This window comes from Mastigoproctus giganteus, chromosome 9 (assembly GCF_048544385.1).
Source record: "Mastigoproctus giganteus isolate SK-2022 chromosome 9, ASM4854438v1, whole genome shotgun sequence".
In the NCBI taxonomy this organism is placed as follows: domain Eukaryota; kingdom Metazoa; phylum Arthropoda; class Arachnida; order Uropygi; family Thelyphonidae; genus Mastigoproctus; species Mastigoproctus giganteus.
In genome coordinates, this window is record NC_143583.1 from 147912430 (window position 1) to 147933555 (window position 21126).

Here is a 21126-nt window from a genome sequence, read left to right on the forward strand (position 1 = left end):
TCTTTTGTCTCTTAGCAAAGGAAGGATTATAATCTTCCTGCTCTCTAGAATGTGATGGGGCATTGATCCCGCAAGAGTCAGTATTGGTATGGTCCATATTTGCTCCTTTTAGCCCTTGGCAGAGAGACTTTTCTGCCAAGATTTCCGGCCCCGCCACGGGGAGGCAGGAGCAGTGCCTGGTGTGACCAAGCGAAGATTAGTAGGTATTAGTAATATACTATGAGAAAAAAGAAAGGTGGCTTTCCTTCCTTGCTCTGTACAGGGACTTTTGTTACGAGAGCTGTTATAAAATGAATAGATTTTTTAACGATAAGAACAAAAAGGAACTGTAAATCGCTTTCTGGAAATCGCACTGGAAGTACTGAGAAATCGCTTAGTCACAATCGCTTGGCACCCGGGGCCTTCTCTTCAAGACGAGTAGCCAAAATTATCAAAAATAGCAATACAAACATTGCTACCTTTCGGGTCTACATATTTATGTGAGGTTGTTTTCTCGAAATTAGCAGCTGTAAAAACAAAAAAGTGTTGCAGACCTAATCCAGAAGATTATATGAGATTAGTAATTTTCAAACATTGCACCAAATATGGACCAAATATTATCAGTTATCCAGGTTCGTCCTTCTTATTAACTGTGTTGTTTTGTAATTGTTCATCTTTATTGTTTTGCAATCTTAATTGAAGAATAAGAATTTGATTTATTGTTTTTGCTGTATTCAATTAAAATATTAAACAATTATTTCAATATGTAAATTAAAATGTAAACAATTTTTGTATTCCTTTCTCAGTACTCAAATTAAATTTTCTACTACATAACTTATAAAATGCCATTTTTCTTCTCTAAAAATCTGGTCATCCTACCTCTGGGTTTATATTGAGGAGTCGCATCAATTTTATATTTAATAAAGGGGGCCGCAAGCTAAATAAGTTTACGCGCCACTGGTCTAAGCCATTAGCATTAGTAGAGGTACATGTGCAAGAAAGCAAGCTTATACAGCATCAAGCCAAAAAAAAAAAAAAAAAAAATCCTTCCCATTTCACTGATCCGTTCATTCCAAATGTTTGTCTAGTTCTGCCTTGAATTTATTTAAGCTATCAACTTTCACAACAACAGATGGAAGTTTGTTCCAGCAATCAACTACCTGCTGGCTAAAGGCAAACTTCCACACATTTATTCTATAATTGTCTTTCCTTGGTTTGAATCTATGGCCCCTCAGGTTTGAAATCTGAGCAAGAAGAAGAATCCCCTCGGCATTAAGCCTGCTCAAACCATTCAAAGCCTTATACACCTCAATCAGATCACCTTGCAGGTGCCTAGTCTCCAGAAGCTGCAATTAGCAGAACTTAAACCTTTCTTCATAAGACCACCCCTTAGTTCCCTTCACTTGTTGCCCTTCTCTGTACTCATTCTAGCCTCCCTATATCACATGTACACAGTACTCAAAAGTGTGGCCTGACCATTGCCTTATACAAGGGGATAATCACCTCCTTATCCCTGCTTGCAAAATTCCTGTATATCACTGACAAGACCCCATGATCTGCTCTGCTCTTGCAGCCTGTCTCCACTGCTCAGAAAACTTTAAATCTGACAGCACAATTACCCCAAGGTCTCTTTCATTCTCCACTGCCCTGAGTGTAACACCACATAGTTGGTATATTTCTCTGGGGTTACTGCTACCCATATGCAGTACTTTGCATTTTTCAATGTTAAACTTCAGTTGCCACTTCTCAGCCCATCTACCCAACTTTTCCAGATCCTGTTGCAGCAGCTTACTGTCATTAACAACCCTGCCAACCTTTGTATCATCTGCAAACTTTGACATGTTAAGCAAACAAGCTTAATTCAACTTTCAAGAACTAGAGTACAGGCTGGCCTCGATTAATGCGATTAATTCATCCCGCAAGCACATTGCGCAAAACAGGAATGGGTTAATAGAATATAATAATCAATAAGAAAAATTATAATTGGTCTGTGACCTTCAGGAATGTCCATAAAGAATTTTAAAAATACCTTTTAAATAACTTTTTAACTGCATACCATATAAAAGATAATAAAAATAATTATAGAATTAAATGTTTATTGAATAAAATACATAATGAAGAAATTAACTATTTGCTACCGAAAGATTTGAACACAGTTGTTTGAACAGTTTTGGCTTTCTTTTTTAAATCATTCAATTTCCGATAGCTGACAACAAGCTTCTCTAGGCCCTGGCGAAATTAATATCAACATCCATTACCTTTTGTTTAAGGTTCTCTGCAATACGAAAGATTTATTATTATTAGCCATGTGGTGCAAGGAAGCCTAAGACTTTTGCTGTATCAGCCAAAAAAAAAAATTCTGAATTACCCTGTGTGTGTGTGTGTGTGTGTGTGTGTGAGAGAGAGAGAGAGAGAGAGAGAGAGAGGAGAGAGAGAGAGAGAGAGAGAGAGAGAGAGAGAGAGAGAGAGAGAGAGAGAGAGAGAGAGAGAGAGAGAACAAGAGTCAGAAGTAGAAGGGAATCAACCAAGAAAGAGAAGAATGATGATATCTGGCTCAGGGCCCTGGTTGTGCTAAGCCCATACTCACGAAATGTGAGTCGCTGGGGTCACCTAGTTCTTTTACCGTTATCTCCTGTGCGGTAACGTTTTCATCTGGCTCACACTGTTTCTTCAGCTTCTTCGTACGCACACTGTTCCTCTATTTGAAAGAGATCATTGTCACTTAGCTGTTCTGAATGTGAATTCAGTGATTCTCGAACGTTAGCCGTATCAAAGCTTTTGAAATCAAGATCATTACCAATATTAGTTATGTCTTCAATAACTTTTTGAACTGCATCTTTAAAGCCAGTAAAATCGTTTGTGCAATTAGGTAAAAGATGCTTCCAAACTGCTCTCACATTGCTGGCTGTCACTTCCCATGCTGCATGAATGTTTTCAATGGCCACTCGTATATCATATTTTTTCAAAAATTCTGACACAGAAATTGCATTGTCTCCTGTTGTAGCTTCAAGTGCCTATGCAAATGTTCTAAGGAGATAGTAAGCCTTGAAAGTTGCAATCATCCCTTGGTCCATGGGTTGCAATAATGAAATCGTATTCGCCGGTAAAAAAAAACCTTCACCTTTTCATTTAAGTCACCAAGTGCAGAAGGATGTCCAGAAACATTATCTAAAAGCAACAGAGCTTTAAAAGTAAGATTATTTTTCTTACAATAGGCTTCAACTGGATGACCAAAGTAGCACTTTGGTCATCCATGCTTTTTCATTTGAATGCAAAATGACTGGAAGAGCTCTATGGCTGTATCCTTTTAAAGCCCTAGGATTTTGTGTATGGTACACACAAGCATAGGCTTCAATTTAAAATCACCTTCAGCATTACCTCCTAATAAAAGTTTTAGTCGATCTTTTGAGACTTTATACCCAGGTTGTGATGCTTCATTTGCAGCCAAATATGTAAATTTTAGTTGGCATCTGTTTCCAAAATAGGCCTATTTCATCTACATTAAACATTTGCCGATTGTTGTATTCACCATCCCGAATGATTTTTGAAATTCTGCAGGAAATTTGGCTGCAGAATCTTTATCAGCACTAGCAGCTTCCCCTGTTACTTTAACATTATGTAGTCCTGCCCGATTTTTCAAACATTTAAACCACCCTGAACTAGCAACAAACATTTCAGTCTCCCCTTGATATTTTGCTTCTTTGAGCTTAGTAAAAATGTTAATAGTGTTGCTCTGAATATTGTTCTTAGATAATGGAATTCTTTTTTGATTGAAATATTCTATCCAAATTGATAAAAGACTATCCATTTCAATCATTACTGGAGTTCTGTTTCTGATATTTTGTAAAACAAAAGAAGTTGATGAAACTTTACCTTTCTCTTTATATTCATCCTTACGGCTCAAGATAGTTTGTATGGTAGACACACTGTATCTTAGATCTCTTACGATTTTTGCATGATTTGCACAACTTTCATTTTTTTTAATAACTTCAAGTTTTTCAGCTAAAGTAATAACTTTTCGTTTTTTTTTTATTGCAATCATGTTATTTTTCACTCTTTCTTTTATTCATAATTAACAGGGGCAGAAAATTAGAATTTTTAAATACGTCTACACGTGACTTTATTAGCAGGATACAAGTAACACGTCTAACTTAGGATAGTTAATGGAACACACTGAGGCAGGCAGTGGGCAAATGCTTGTTTATTGGCCTTCAGATGCTTAGCACGTGATTCTAATCTTTTTCAACTATTACATAAAAAAGATCGCATTAACTGTAAATTTGCATTGTGTGAAGTAAAAAGTGGTATATTTTTTCCAAATCGCAGTAACTGAAAAATGTGTTAATTAAACTCACGTTATGCGAAGCCTGGCTGTTTGGTCCTTGAGGTTGCCACAGACATTCTCTCAGATATGCCAGACAAACTGTACTTGCTACCTGGGAATCTAAAACGCTGAAGGAACTGATATTCGGGTGACATTCAAGTCAAGTGAACCCAATTTCAGCGAAGTCTGGATGGTCTGTAACAACCAAATCCTCTGCTCACACCTTCACGATGATGGGACTGTTAGTAATCCTGGGAATAACCTCCATGCATAAGCACACTGTGGGTGACCACCCAGGTGTGAACCAATGTAAGCAGGAGTCGAGGTGTAGCACCCACACCATATTGGAGGAATGCTGCCCCTGTGTTACCAGGCAATACTAGGTGGTAGATAACTCATCAATCGGAACAATACCACCACTTTGCTTATTGGAGGCTTGAAGTGGTGGAGCCCATGTTTAGTCTCCAGAACTACGTTCTAGTCAACCCGTCCCCATCTCTTTCATCATGCAATTTGACTGATGACGAGGTTATGATCAACATCATGGAAGATCCAATCTTCCTTACATTTCGAGGGTACAGCTCTAAAACGGTGTTCGCAAGTAGGCCACTAGTTAGTACACCGGCCCAAACCTATTGGTAACGTTTTAGGAGGCTTCTGGATCAGCTAGTGTATAATCCTGCTACCTCTACTCTGCCAGATAATGACTGGAGGGAGTCTGAGTAGTGTGCATGCAAGGGGCATTGTCGAGGCCATGTTATGTCACGGATCTGGGTATATTCTTACCATGTATACGCCATATCCAAAAATATCATACATTTCACCCCCCCCCCTCTTTTTTTTTACTATTGAATACACCATGAATTATCAAATTAACAGGGTAAGCTTATCTGCGAAAAGATTTAAACCTCCCAAATATTTCCTAGTTCATTTCACAAATATGTGTGGTCTCAATGATGTCAATTTCCATTAGCAGTCTGCAAATTCCCATGTACTTTTTCTGACAGAATCTCAGTTATTGGTTGATTCCACTACTGCTCATCTCAGTGCCCAAATTATTCGTTGTATGATTCCTTTCACCTCAAAGGTGAAAGGAATCATACAAACAGATGAATTGTGTCAAATTCATCTTGTAGGAATGGAATCCTTTATTAAATCACTTTAAAATCTTGTCCTTTATCTAAACCTGGGTTTTCCAATAAATGTGCTAAGGCTGTTCAAGGGAAGAATGTTGCATATCGTAATTGGCTTGTTTCCAATTCTTCAGTTTCATTTTCTACACCAAAGCTCGCAACAATTGTAAAGCAGTTATTAATCAGTTCAAACTAGATTTTGAACAAGCTAAGAGTAGAAAACTTGCGTCTTGCCCTAATGGTAGCCGAGCATTCTGGTCTCTTGCCAAAACTATTGGCTGCAACTTTTGCCCATCTCTCCTCCCACCTCTGTCAAAACCAGATGGTTCTTTTGTTATTTCAGGCAAGGATAAAGCTGACCTACTAGCATTACATTTTTCTTCCAACTCATGTATTAATGATCTTGGTAAAACTCCTCCCCGCCATTCCCAACACGCTCCATTCAATGCCTCCTGTGGTCTTCCATCAAAAGAATGTCAGAAGGATTTTGACGAATCTTGATACTAAGAAAGCTCCAGGTCCTGATGGTATTTCTCCACTTGCTCTCAAAACCTGTGCTCCTGAACTTACTCCTGTTCTTTGCCACCTTTTTTCACTTTCTTATTCCAAAGGTGTTTTTCCTTCTGCTTGGAAATTTGCTCATATCCAGCCAGTTCCTAAAAAGGGTGACATCCCTCCCATTCAATTATCGTCCCATTGCAATTACTTCTACTCTTTCTAAAGTAATGGAGAAATCAATTAATCAGCAACTCTTAAACTACTTAGAATAGATTCTGTCGGTGTCGATCCACTGGCAATATTTTGGCTTATGATATCCATTTATGGACAAATTCAGTGGAAACGTTCGGTTAAACACAAGCAGTTGCTCTTGCCATCTCAAAGGCTTTCAATCGTGTTTGCATAAAAGTCTTCTAAACAGTTGGCATGAACCAATTGCCAACTGTTTTTTTAATTTGTTATCCAGTTTTCTCTCTGATCACTCACTGAGGATGATGGTAGATGGCTCTCTGTCTTCTAACTTCTCTACTAATGCTGGTTTTCCCCCAAGATTCAGTTCTTTCCCCCACTCTTTTCCTCTTGTATATTAATGACCTTCCATTGACTGGAAATCCTATCCTTGGTTTTGCCGATGATAACACATTGCATTCCACTTTCCAATTTGAGAAACCTTGCCCTGCTCAATCAGCTTCAACTTCTCAAATATCTTCTACCAATTCCTTAAATGCCGATCTCCAGGTAATTCTTCAGTTGGGCAAAGACAACTTAATTGATTTCAATCCTTCTAAAACTCAGTCTTGTCTTATATCTCGCAAAAAGGATTCTTTTGTGCCTATGCTTATCTTTGGTGACGCTCCGATTTCTAGGCAAAATGATATATCTCTTTTGGGGATTACCCTGACTTCTAATCTCTCTTGGCACAAGCACATTACAAATATTGCTTCTTCTGCATCTAAAAAACTTTTTCTCTTTTTTGCTATCGCTGTTACTTTTCTTCCAAACTGCTGTTCACTCTGTACCAATCGCAAATCCGCCCTACCATGGAATATTGTTCCCACATCTTTTTTGCTATCGCTGTTACTTTTCTTCCAAACAGCTGTTCACTCTGTACAAATCGCAAATCTGCCCTACCGTGGAATATTGTTCCCACATCTGGGGTGGTGCCCTTAAAACCTCTTTCAGACTCCTTGATTCCATTCAGAAGAGGGCAGAAGGTTAATTAATGACTTCCTTCTAATAGAGTCTCTCCACTTGCTGTCTCATAGACATACTGTTTCTGCTGCATGCCTTTTCTACAGATACTTCCATGGGCACTGTTAGGCGCCTCTGTAGCCGGATTGGCAGGAGCAGCAGTGCATAGCACACGCTTCTTGATTAGACCGAGGGTTCGAGCCAGTGACCACCAAATACGGAGGATGGGGAAAGGTCAGGGAATGATCACCACATATCCCGGGATCAATATGGCCTTAGTTGCTAATGCTCCTAAAAACCAAATAACAAACAAACATGGGCACTGTTCTTCTGAATTGGCTTCTATAATTCCCTCTCTCTCTCTCTCTCTTTCAAAACAGTCCGAACACGTGTCGCCACCAGCCAATATTCATTTACTGTCCAACTTCAAACTCACAGAACCAACTTTTCATCTTCCTCATTTATTCATTCAACTGCCGTTTTCGGGAACAACCTTCCTTCATACGTATTTCCTGAAAATTACAGTCAACAGAAGTTCAAATCTAATGTCAACAAATATCTTCTTTAGTCTTCTCAGCCTCCAACCAAAGCACAGTACTAAGTACTATAGGTTGTAATACATCTCGTGTTTGGGGTTTTCAAAAAAAAAAAAAAAAAAAAAAAAGGTCAACATATACAAATTTTTTTCTAGGTTTTCTCTTATTGCTGACACAATTTATAAAAAAATAAACTATCAACTACAAACAAATTTAAAAATAATACTGCTATAAAAATTCTGACAAAACAGAAAAATAACTAATGATCAACATTACAGTAATAAAACACATTAAACTAAATCCATAATATTTTAAAATTTATATTTAAATGGTCAGACAGTGTTATCTCAAATAGTCATTAAAATTCACATGCAGTCTACCCTAAATCTCGAAAATACATTGGCCTGTGTGCAGTGATATGTTTTTTCCCATATTGCTAATAATGACTTTACTTCACAAAGTATAGAAAATATCGACCATGAAAAAAAATCACCATGAAATTTACATGAATGCTAGCACTGACAAGTTTTTAAATTAAGGACTTCTTCAACCCCACACAACTAAGTAACAGCATGGGGTAGAGACAGAGGATAGATTATATTTTAAAACCCTTGGTTCAGTAAAGCGGAATAAAATCAATAACAGAACTTCAGAAAAACTGGTGGGTCACAAATTTGAGAGCCCAGTCCTTTTCTATCTTCTGTCCATAAGTGACGTCAACAAATATCTTCTTTCGTCTTCTCAACCTCCAACCCAAGCACGGTACTAAGGTTCTAATACCTCTTGTGTTTGGGGTTTTCATAAAAAAGAAGAAAAAAAAAAAAAAAACAAGAATTTTCTACACTTAAAAAGTAGATAACAATAAAGAATGAGAAGAAATTGGCATGATAAAACAATGATGAAAAAAGTCACCAAAATAAAGACATAAAAACAATTGGAGAAATAAGTTAAGGAAATCAGTAAATAACTAATGATCAACATTACAGAAATATAAAACATATTAAACTAAATCCACTATAATATTTTAAAATTCATATTTAAATGGTCAGACAGTGTTATCTCAAATAATCATTAAAATTAGCAGTTAATTATACATCAAAGATATGTTTAGGCTTTAAAATTCACATGCAGTCTACCCTTCATCTTGAAAATACATTGCCCTGTGTGCAGTGATATGTTTTACATACTGTGTAAATCTCCCATACAGCTAATAATGACTTTAGTTTCTCTCACAAAGTATAGAAAATACCAACCATGAAAAAAATCACCATGAAATTTTCGTGAATCCTAGCACTGACAAGTTTTTAAATTAAGGACTTCTTCAACCCCACACAACTAACTGAGTAACAGCACGGGGTAGAGAGGGAGGACAGATTATATTTAAAACCCTTGGTTCATTCAAGTGGAATAAAATCGATAACAGAACTGCAGAAAACAAACTGGTGGATCAAAAATTTGAGAGTCCTGTCCTTTTCTATCATGATCCATAAGTAAGAATTTTCTGCATTTAAAAAGTACATAGCAATAAAGAATGAAAAGAAATCGGCATGATAAAATAATGATGAAAAAAGTCACAGAAATAAAGACACAAAAACAATTGGAAAAATAATTTAAGGAAATCAGTAAAAGACAAAGGAAGTAAAGTGGTAAAAGACTGCAGAGGAATGAAAAGTGATAAGACACGGGAACTAGGCAAGGTATAAAATTTACATGGGTATTACATGGGTATACACAGAGGACACTATATGCCACAAATTCACTAAACACTACTCACAAAAACTAAAATTATCAGATATCACAATACAGTAAAATATTTAACTTCAAATATCATACCTTTTCCTCCTCTGGCTCCTCCTTAATTATATCCAACATTTTATCTCTTTTACTGGTTTCAGCAGAAAAGTGCTCAACATTTCTGCAGTGACAGTCCTCTTTGGTATCACCACCTAAACATTTACACTTGCCTTTATCTGTACAGGAATCCTCTACAAAATGTTCTGATGAACATTTATTTTCAGTTTCATCAATCTCAACACTGGCTTTGACTTCGTTCTTTTCAAGAGTTAATTTATTTGGGAATTTGATTGTTGATGATGATTGTGTATCAGGTGTTATATCATTATGAAAAGAATTATCTGTTTCATCTACTGGACATGGATGTTCTGAATAATCCATTTCTTCTTCTTCTTCTCCAGTTTCCTCCACTTTTTTATTTTCATCATAAACGTCATTTGTGGAATGTGGTGAACCTTTAAGGAATGAATTATCGTCAACTTCCATTGCCTCCTCCTCCTCCTCCTCCTCCTCCTCTTCCTTTATATTTTTATTTCGTTGAGTAGTTTCTTCATTTACTAAATCTAACATTTTTTCTTCCTGCACAGCTACTTCACAAAAGTCACTCATCTGTTCTCCATCTTCAACTGAATTCTCTGTATTACCTTGAAACTCAACTGAATTCTTTTTATCAATGGCTATTTCTGTCTCTGGATTTACCTGAATGACACTGTCAGAATCTGCTTCTTTAGAAAGTACTTTACCTATAGACATGTTATCACTTTCATTTCCTTCTTCAACGTCCAAAGGTAAGCTTTCATTTTGAAAATTAACTTGATCCTTATTCTTTGTTAACCTTGTGAGGTTTGATCTAAAATCATCCTCACATTTTTGAGTTGGTAAAATACACGAAGTGTCACTTGTTTCAGAGCTATTGCAGTTCAAATTACTAGAGTTATCGAGAGGAGAATCAACTGCATTTTGTATTTGTTTCTCATCATCTTCCATTCTATTCACTACGCTGTCAGTTTTATCAGAAGAGATATTTGAATGTTCACTCACATCATCTTGTAAATCAGTAACGAAATCAACGGTTGGTCCACTTTCTTCAACTGTTGCAAGCACTTCATTAGCACTATCACATAAACTACTATCCTTATGTATTATTTCATCATGTTTCTCAGAAAAAACTTCTGATCTCTCACTTATAAAACCACTGCCTGCAGTTTCAACAGCTTCTGATGATGATGATGATGATGATGCAATCACTTTATTCACAGACGAATTCTTTGAATCAACAGTACAGATGTCATCTGATTGAATTTTCTGAAAAAAAAATTTTTTTTAGATACTAGGATTAATCACATTTAACAAAGAATAATACAAACTGGTAATTAATAAAATAATTAAACATGACTAAAAATTACACTATACATAAAATTAGGAAAGTGAATAATACAGTACATTAACTGGAAACAAGGCTCACTTTTTGAGTTTGGAAACAAAATCTGTTTTAAAGCAATATAAAAGATACAATATACAGACACCATTACTTGTAAAACACTGAAATCAGATGTGGATACAGTGAATATAAAGCATTCTTGTTCGTGATTATAAGTCACATGAAAGTAATGCAAGGATTTCACTGTAATTAGTTTTCATATAATACAACCTCAACATAACAGAGTACAGCTGAACTCAAACAAGATTTGGCCCAGTGAATTGCATACAAAAGTATAAGGTAGATCAAAATGTTTCAGGGCTAAATTTGTTAAAAATATCCACTGAATAAGGGGTTTTCTTTTTTCTTTCTTTTTTTAATCGTGATCCCAAACATGCAAGGCACTAAGTAACTACAATACTTAGTACTATGTATGAAAAGCAGTTGAGAAGACAAAATATATACTTGTTAATGATGGAAATGACCACCCTTTTTTGAGGAGAGTGAGAGCAGATTTCTAGTACACCTACCTCGGAATAACAATATTCTATTGTAGGGCAGATTTGAAATTAATGCAGCAATCACTGTCGGTGATTGTTTTAGAATAAAAGAACCTCTGAGGGCAAAAAAGAAAACCTACTGTTTCTTCAATACTCTCTCTTTTTTTTTGTGAAAAATAATCCAGGACTGAATTTTTAGACTAAAGGTACCTAAGCGTTCTTCTCTCCACCAAATTATTACCCAGAGTAAAACATTTAAAGAATGAGATGAATATTTTGAAAAGCTGTAGCTGTTTGAACAGCAGAAGTTATTAGACTGAAAGTGAAATGTAGCATGCTATTCAGCAGCAGAAAAACTATTGATAGGATTTCCACTAAATGGGAAAATGTTTAATATTAGTATAAATACCATGATACAAGAAAACAAAGAAGCTTATATAGCATCAGCTCCACGCCCCCAACAAAAAAAAAAAAAAAAGCTACTTTATTTGCTGATTCCCTGTAATGTTGGTCGAAATATTACAATGGTTTGAACAATAACTTATTCAAACTACTTACTCCCACCCACAACAGATGGAAGTTTATTCCAACAATTAATTACTGTCTGGAAGAATGAAATTTTTGCAAACCTATTCTGCAATCATCATTTTTCAAAATTTTTAAAAATATGTTCTATGTATGTGTTTAAGTATAATAATTTACTTAGTCCCCAGTCTTTCTTGGTGAGAATTTCCTTTTGTGTCCCTAACTAATAGGAACATGGGTCTGTTGCCCCTATCCAACAGATCTATGTCCTTTCAAAAATAAGGTTTCTGAAACTGTGGGTGGTGGCCTAATGTGGCCACCACACACACAGTTTCAGAAATAGTTAGGCCAAATGTGGCCACCACACACAGTTTCAGAAATAGTTAGGCCAAATGTGGACTAACCACTGCCTTATATAATGGGATGATCCTCTTTGTCCCTGCTTGAAAAGCTGACAGAATCCCATGAGCTGTTCTGGTGGCCTGTTTGCAATGCTCAAAGAACTTTTTGGGCTGTACAATTACCCACAGGTCTTTTTCTTTATTAACAACTGTGTTTGGTGAAATAAATTTCCATTTATTCTCAAAATGTCTGAAGCCAGAAGAGTTTACATATTCACTATGATTGCAAACATACTGAATTAATGATTAAACACAGCCAGGTTTTTGAGTACATTTCACAATAAGCAGTGCGATTTTTCATGGTAGCACACACTCTCTCTCTCTCTCTCTCTCTCTCTCTCTCTCTCTCTCTCTCTCTCCCCCCCCATCCCTTCCTGCAAGGATCAAATGAATGATGGTCTTCAGCTAAACTCCCAAAACCCAAACCTAAAGCTGGATTTTAACATATAAATCTGAAATGCAGTCAGTTTTTTCTAGTTATTGGGATTGTTTGGGTCTAACTGCATCAATTTATCCTTGAATACCAAATAAATTAAATATTTCATGTGGGAGAAGTGCATTTTATTAAATATTCTTGCTTAGTAGTATTCTCATATATCCTTCTCAAGCTTATTTAATGCAAGCAAGCCAGGCTTATTTGGCATTGACCTTAAAAGAAATCAGCTGGTTTCATCTGTTCAATTCCTCCTTAAATTTACATAAAACTCTCTCTCTAATTATAAAACATAAAAGTGCAAAAATAGAATGGAAGTAGCGTGAATGAGGATTATGAGTGCAGCAAATGTGTCGCCCCCACCCATCCCCTGGATAGGATGATGAGCAAATGGCCTAGGCCCCCTGCCAATCCAAGCAGACACTATGCCATGGCTACTTAGCTGGCGTAAGGTGCTGACACTGGTTGTAATATCAGTATAATCAATATTATAATTGATTATAACTGATATATATGCCGCCACCCCCCACAGCCAGTGTGGGATAGAGAGCACTAGAGATCTCTATGTAGGTTAGGGAGGGTAGATCTCTAACCTACATAGAGATCCTTTCCCTATGGTCTTTCATTCCTACCACCTGGGTTGATTGATCTCTCACTCCCCTATCTTTACCTGAGTGCACCCCCTTGCCTGGTGGGTTTTCTCACTGCCAACTATCATATCCCACACCTAAAGCAGGATGGGCATCCTGACCTGGGGGTCCCCTTCTGTCCCCCCTTTCACTCAGGTGAGGGCCTCTACTCCCCCCTATCCTTCTACTGCTATCCCCCTCCCACTTCCTATCTCCCTACTACCATCTTTCACTTTTTTTTTTTTACTGGGCTCTCCCTGTCTGTAACCTAGGCGACCACAGGGTACACCACGCCAGTGCTTTACACTCCTTACTGCCCGGCCCACCTCCTCATGAAGCTGGATGGTAAACTAGAGGTTTTTGTGTGAAAACACAGGCCTTTAGGCTAAGAGGCCGGATGAACAAAACAACACACTAACACTGCATGAACACTCATTAACCTATATAAATCTGGTCTTTACAGAGTTTTGTATTCGTCACATTGCTTGATGTAGACTTTGGAGGAACCCCCAGAACTGCATTACAATCAACACTACAGCCTGTCAGTTTGTAGATAAATGCTAACTGTCTATAATGTAATTGATTATAATATATAAGATCTCTATAGTCAAGCAGTCAAGAATGGGAGTACAATAGCACAAGCTCTGAGTAGACCAGGGTTCAAGCCCCTGAGTGCTAAATAACAATCTGCCAACCCGCACTGGACCAGCATGGAAGATTAAGGTCCATATCCCTAGAAAGGAATAGCGAAAGCTTAAAAGGTCCATATCCCTCAACATGACTTGTAGTTCTGTAGACTAAACCCATGTTTAGTCTACAGAGAAAAATCACTGGCAATCCCCCCCCATCTCTTCCATCATGCAATATGATTGATGTCTTTTCAGTTTATGAGGGGCAGCATGGTAAGATCCACATCCATTCTTCCTTACATTATATGTCTAAAACAGTGTTTGCATGCCAGCATCTAGACAGTCCGCCAGACTGAACATGCTGGTAACTCTCTCTAGGAGGCATCCAGATTAGCTAGTGTATAATCTCACTGCCTCTACTCTGTCATCTCAGATTATTATTATTATTATTATTATTAGCTATATGGTGCAAGGAAGCACCATATTTTTTTTTTTTTTTTTTTGGCTAGTGCAGCATAAGCCTGAGGCTTATGCTGCACTAGCCAAAAAAAAAAAAAAATTCCTGAGTCACCCTAAGAGAGAGAGAGAGAGAGGGAGGGGGGGGGGGGAGAGAGAGAGAGAGAGAGAGAAGTAGAAGGGAATCACCAAGAAAGAGAAGAATGATGATATCCAGCTCAGGACCCTGGGTGTGCCAAGCCCATACTCACCAGATGGGGTTTATTGTGCCCAACAGAAATGGCTCTGCATTCTCAAGCATATTTACATTTTAGCACAGCACTCCCAGTGGTTTTATGTCTGGCACAAAATTTGGTATGGTGGTGGTGTACCACAGAATAACATTGAAATGAGCCAGCTTTTGTTGTAATGGTTCCCATCTCCTGAAACCTGATGGCACCGCATTCCTCATGTCCCTTATATGTGACTGGAGAGAGTCCAAGTACACTGTGTGTGTGTGTGTGTGTGTGTGTGTGTGTGTGTGTGTGTGTGTGTGTGTGTGTGTGTGTGTGTGTGTGTGTGTGTGCGCGCGCGCGCGCGCACGCCGCGCGCAGAAGGCACTGTTGAGGCCAGAGTATGTTAAGCTGGGGATATTCTTCCCATGTGTATGCCATTTCCAAAAATTTCATTACTTCGTGCAACGTGCCCTTCCCACTTTTCTTACTATGGAATACATCGTGAATAGTCAAACTAACAGAACAAATTTATCTGCAAAAAGATCTAAACTTCCCATGTTTCATTTCACAAATATACATGTTCTCAGTTCCAATCTCAATGAACTCCATTTCAACTTACTTTTTCTGACAGAATCTCAATTAACAGTTGATTCAACCACTGCTCATCTCAGTTGTCCTAATTATTTGCTGTACAATTGTTTCTACTTCAAAGGGGTTGTACTTGTGCATATGTCCATTCTGATATTCCCTGTCAGAGACTTAGTAATCTAATACTTCTCTTTTTGACCTTCTCTGCCTTAAAATTTCTCTACCAGATTCTGTCAAATTCATCTGTTGCCTCTATCTTTCTTTCAACTTCACTAATTACATGGAACTATTTGTCTGTATTCAAGTCACAAAGGAGATTAGGCAGGCAAAGGCAGATTACGAGAAATCTTTAGCAAAGGATGCTAAGAAAAACAGCAAGGATTTCTTTACTTATATAAATTCTAAAAGGAAGGGGGATGAATCTGATTGGTCCACTTGACATCGATGGTTCGACTGTTGATGATCCTGCTCAGATAGCAAACAAACTGAATGAGTATTTTGCATCTACATTCACACGAGGAGTTATTAAGGTTTGAAAATGCCACAAGGTTATCAAATTGTAGCAGGGTGCTTAATGATTTTGTAATAACTGAGAGAAAAGTGGAAAAGAAATTGTTGAAGTTAAACATAAGAAAGGCAACCTGGGGTGGATGGGATCCATCCAGTTATTTTAAAGGAGGCAGCAAAGGAAGTAAGCAAACCCTTAGCCAAAATTATGAGAGCATCCTTGGACACAGAGGAGGTCTGCATGGACTGGAGATATGCAATTCACAAAGGGGGATTGAAGGGTGACACGAGTAATTACAGACCAGTTAGTTTAACTTCTGTTCCGGGTAAAATAATGGAGTCACTGGTTAAAGATGCATTGCAGATTCATCTAGACAAGACTGCAGCAATAATTCAGACACAGCATGGGTTTCTTAAGGGAAAGTCTTGTCTGACAAATTTGATTGGTTATTATGATGTGGTTACAAAGGAACTGGATGCAAAAAATAATTTTGATATCATATACTTGGATTTCAGGTAGGCTTTTGACACTGTTGCACAAGGAAGATCACTGTACAAATTGGAGCAGAATGGTATTAAGGGTAAATTGCTACAATGGATAAAAGGATGGTTGAGTTGGAAAAAAGGAGTTGGAAAAGACAGAGGGTGGTAATCAATGAGTGCTGCTCTTCGTGGACTTATGTTATTAGTGGAGTCCCACAGGGTTTGGCGTTGGGTCTACTGTTGTTTTATATATTTATCAATGATATTGATGAAGGTATATCAGGCTTAATGTCGAAGTTTGCAGATGATACAAAGGTTGGCAGGGTTGTTAATGACAGTAATGGCAGTGTGCTACTGCAACAGGATCTAGAAAATTTGGGCAGATGGGCTGAGAAGTAGCAACTGAAGTTTAACCTTGACAAATGCAAAGCATTGCATACGGGTAGCAGTAACCCCAGAAAAACGTACCAACTCTATGGTACTACACTTAATGTGGCAGAAAATAAAAAAGACCTGGGAGTAATTGTGTAGGCAGATATGAAGTTTTCTGAGCAATGCAGACAGGCTGCCAAGGTCATGGGGTTTTGTCAATGATATATAGGAATTTTGCTAGCAGGGAAAAGGAGGTGATTGTCCCTCTTGCCTTATGGCAATGGTCAGGCCACGCCTTGAGTACTGTGTAGAGGTCTGGAGGCCTCATTTTAGTAAGGATATAGATTTGCTTGAGCGTGTACAGAAAAGGGCAACAAGATTGGTGAGGGGAATGAAGAGATCCTCTTACCAAGAGAGACTTTTAAGTTCTGCAAATTGCAGCAGCTGGAGACTAGGCACCTGCGAGGTGATCTGATTGAGGTGTATAAGGCCTTGAATGGGTTGATCACGCTGAATTCTGATGGGATTCTTCCTCTTGTTCAGACTACGAACCTAAGGGGGCATAAATTCAAATTAAGGAAAGACAGATATAGAATAGATGTGCGGAAATTTGCCTTTAGCCAGCGGGTGGTTAACTGCTGGAACAAACTTCCATCTGTCGTTGTGGAAGTTGATAGGTTAAATAAATTTAAGGAACTGGACAAACATTTAGAGAGAATTGTTTTGTAAATTTTTTTTTTTTTTTTTTGGGTGATGCTGCATAAGCTTATACACTTGCTTTCTTGCATCACATACTACAACTACTACTTCTTTTTCTTTGAAACTTGACTTTCCCCAGTCCAACTTTCCTAACAGTGAGGTAATTTTCCTTGGCGATTTTAATGTTCACAACTACAGCTGGCTTCTGTTTTCTAGTCACACGGCCCATCTGGTTGAGATGCTGAGGCATTTACAATTACTAATGCCTCAAACAGATTGTTCATTTACCTACCAGAATAACACACAGCCAACACACTTCATCTTTTTTCTCACAAACACCCTTCCAAGTATTAGGTTGAGGTGGGTAGTCTCTAGGCACTTCAGATCACAACTTAGTGCTGATCTCTTCTCTTTCGGCCATCCTCAACCTCGTGTTGTTTGGTATTACAAGAATGCAAAATGTGATGACCTGCAAGATTTCTATTCTTGTTTTCATCGGTTGGATTATGTTTTAAATCTTCTGATGTCAATGTTTTCTCAGATCGTGTCAGTGGAATGATTCTTGTAAGGATGAAATCCTTTATTCCATGCCACAATGTTAAAATCTTGTCCTTATCGAAACCTAGGCTTTCCAATAAATATGCTAAAGCTGTTCAAGATAAGAATGTTGCATATCCAAATGGCTTGCATGCAAATCTCTGAGTTCATTTTCTTCCTACTCCCAAAGATCGGAACAATTGTAAAGCAATTATTAATCAGTCCAAATTAGATACTGAACAGACTAAGAGTAAAACACTTGCTTCTTGTCCAAATGGTAGCAGAGCCATTTGCCAAAGCTGTTAGCTGCAACTTTTGCCCACCTCTACTCCCACCCCTGTTAAAATCTGAATGGTTCTATTGCACCTGAACTAAAGATAAAGACAACTTAGCAGCATCCTACTTTTCTCCTAATCCTTATATTGATGATCTTGGTAAATCACCTACTACCATTCACAGTATATTCCACTGAATGCTTGCTGTAGTCTTCTGTCAAAAAGAAGTTAGAAGAATTTTCCAAGAAAGATCCAGGTCCCAACAGTATTTCTCCACTTGTTCTCAAAACCTGTGTTCTTGAATTTGCTACAGTTCTGTGTTGCCTTTTTACAATTTCTTATTCCACTGTTCCTCCTCGTTCATTTCATACTGGTGTTTTTTCTTCTGCTTTTTTTTTTTTTTTATAACAACCCCAAACATGAGAGGTATTACAACCTATATTACTTAGTACTGTGCTTGGGTTGGAGGTTGAGAAGACAAAAGAAGATATTTGTTGACATTAGACTGTAATTTTCAGGAAATACATATGAAGGAAAGTTGTTCCAGAAAATGGCAGTTGAATGAATAAACAAGGATGATGAAAAGTTGGTTCTGTGAGTTTAAAGTTGGACAGTAAATGGATATTGGCTGGTGGTGGCACGTGTTCGGACTGTTTTGAAAGAGAGAGTGGGAATTATAGAAGCCAATTCAGAAGAACAGTGCCCATGGAAGTATATGTAGAAAAGGCATGCAGTAGAAACAGTATGTCTAAGAGACAGAGAGTGGAGAGACTCAGTTAGAGATGAGTCATTATTTACTTGGATTTCAGCCAAGTAAATAATGAGAGGGGGCACCGCACCAGATGTAGGAACAATATTCCATGGTAGGGTGGATTTGCGATTTGTACAGTGTTAACAGCTGTTTGGAAGAAAAGTAACGCCAAGAGTGAAAGAGAAAACCCAGTTTTTTAGATGCAGCGGAAGCAATATTTGTAATATGCCTATGCCAAGAGAGATTAGAAGTCAGGGTAATCCCCAAAAGAGATATAAAATCTTGCCTAGAAATCAGAATGGCACCAAAGATAAGCAGAGCAGCAGAAGAATCCTTTCTGTGAGATATAAGACAGGACTGAGTTTTAGACAGATTGAAATCAACTAAATTGTCTTTGTCTCCCTGGAGATCAGCATTTAAGGAATTGGTAGCAGATATTTGAGAAGTTGAAGCTGATTGAGCAATGCAAGGTTTTTCAAAATGGAAAGTGGAATGCAATGTGCTATCATTGGCAAAACTATGGATAGGATTTCCAGTCAATGGAAAAAGGTCATTTAATATACAAGAGGAAAAGAGTGGGGGAAAGAACTGAACTTTGGAGGACACCAGCTTTAGTGGAGAAGTTAGAAGACAGAGCCATCTGTCATCACCCTCAGTGAGCGATCAGAGAGAAAACTAAATAACCAATTACAAAAAACAGTTGGCAAACCATAAGATGGAAGCTTGTTTAGAAGACCTTTATGCCAAACACAATCAAAAGCCTTTGAGATGGCAAGAGCAACTGCTCGTGTTTCACCGAACTTTTCCAATGATATGGGTAACATAAGCCAGAATATCACCAGTGGATCGACACTGACGAAATCCATACTGGCAATCATTGATCAGAAGGAAAATTTCTAGGCAGTTTAAGAGTTGGTGGTTAATTGATTTCTCCATTACTTTAGAAAGAGTAGAAATAATTGAAATGGGATGATAATTGGATGGGAGGGATTTGTCACCCTTTTTAGGAACTGGCTGGATATGAGCAAATTTCCAAGCAGAAGGAAAAACACCTTTGGAATAAGAAAGTGAAAAAAGGCGGCAAAGAACAGGAGTAAATTCAGGAGCACAGGTTTTGAGAACAAGTGGAGAAATACCATCAGGACCTGGAGCTTTCTTAGCATCAAGATTCGTCAAAATCCTTCTGACATCCTTTTGACAGAAGACCACAGGAGGCATTGAATAGAGCATGTTGGGAATGGCGGGAGGTGTTTTACCAAGATCATTAATACATGAGTTGGAAGAAAAATGGGATGCAAGCAAGTCAGCTTTATCCTTGGCTGAACTAACAATAGTACTATCTCGTTTTGACTCTTCCACTGATTGGAAACCCTATCCATAGTTTTGCTGATGATAGCATGCTGTATCCCACCTTCCAGTTTGAGAAACCTTACCCTGCACACACACACACACACACACACACACACACACACACACACACACACACACACACACAGCTTCAACTTCTGAAATATTCGCTGCCAGTTCCTTAAATGCTGATTTCCAGGTAATTCTCCATTGGGGCAAAGATAACTTAGTTAATTTAAACTGTTCTAAAATCAGCCGTCTTATATCTCACAAAAAAGATTCTTTTGCTCCTATGCTTATCTTTAACAACACTCAGATTTCTAGATAAGATCACATATCTATTAGGGATTACCCTGACTTTTAATCTCTTTTGACATAAGCATATCACAAATATTGCTTCCTCTGCATATAAAAAACTGGGTTTTCTCTTCAGCTCTCGGCATTACTTTTCTTCTAAAGAGCTATGGAATACTATTCCCACACCGGGGTAGTAACCCCATAACCTCCCTCAGTAGACTCCATGCCAAAGAGGGAGGTTAGGTTAATTAATGACCCATCTCTTTCAAAATAGGTCCACTCTCTTGTCTCATAGATGTTCTGTATCTGCTGCATGCCTTTTCTATAGATACTCCCATTGGCATTGTTCTTCTGAATTGGCTTCTATAATTCTTCCACTCTCTTCCAAACCAGTCCAAATAAAAGCCACAATCAGTCAGCATCCTTCTATTGTCCAACTTCAAACCCACAGAACCAACTTTTCTTCTTCCTCATTTATTCCTTCAACCTCCATTTTCTGGAACAATCTCCCTTCACATGTATCTACCAAAAATTACAACCTACAGAAATTCAAATCTAATGTCAACAAGTACGTTCTTTCATCTTCTCAACCTTCAACACATGCATA

General features: G+C 37.9%; 1 protein-coding gene across 4 annotated transcripts in view; it reads right to left on the reverse strand.

Moving 5' to 3' along the window:
* The window catches only part of woc (zinc finger protein without children), a 717317-nt gene that overhangs the window by 674694 nt on the left and 21497 nt on the right, over nucleotides 1-21126 (reverse strand). For all 4 annotated transcript variants that reach the window (XR_016547396.1, XM_090381483.1, XM_090381482.1 and 1 more), the window contains exon 2: nucleotides 9495-10760. Coding sequence is in view for 3 of the 4 variants with exons in the window: in XM_090381483.1 (XP_090237609.1) it covers nucleotides 9495-10760 (1266 nt within the window). In the remaining variant the exon portion in view is untranslated. The remainder of the gene's footprint in view (nucleotides 1-9494; nucleotides 10761-21126) is intronic.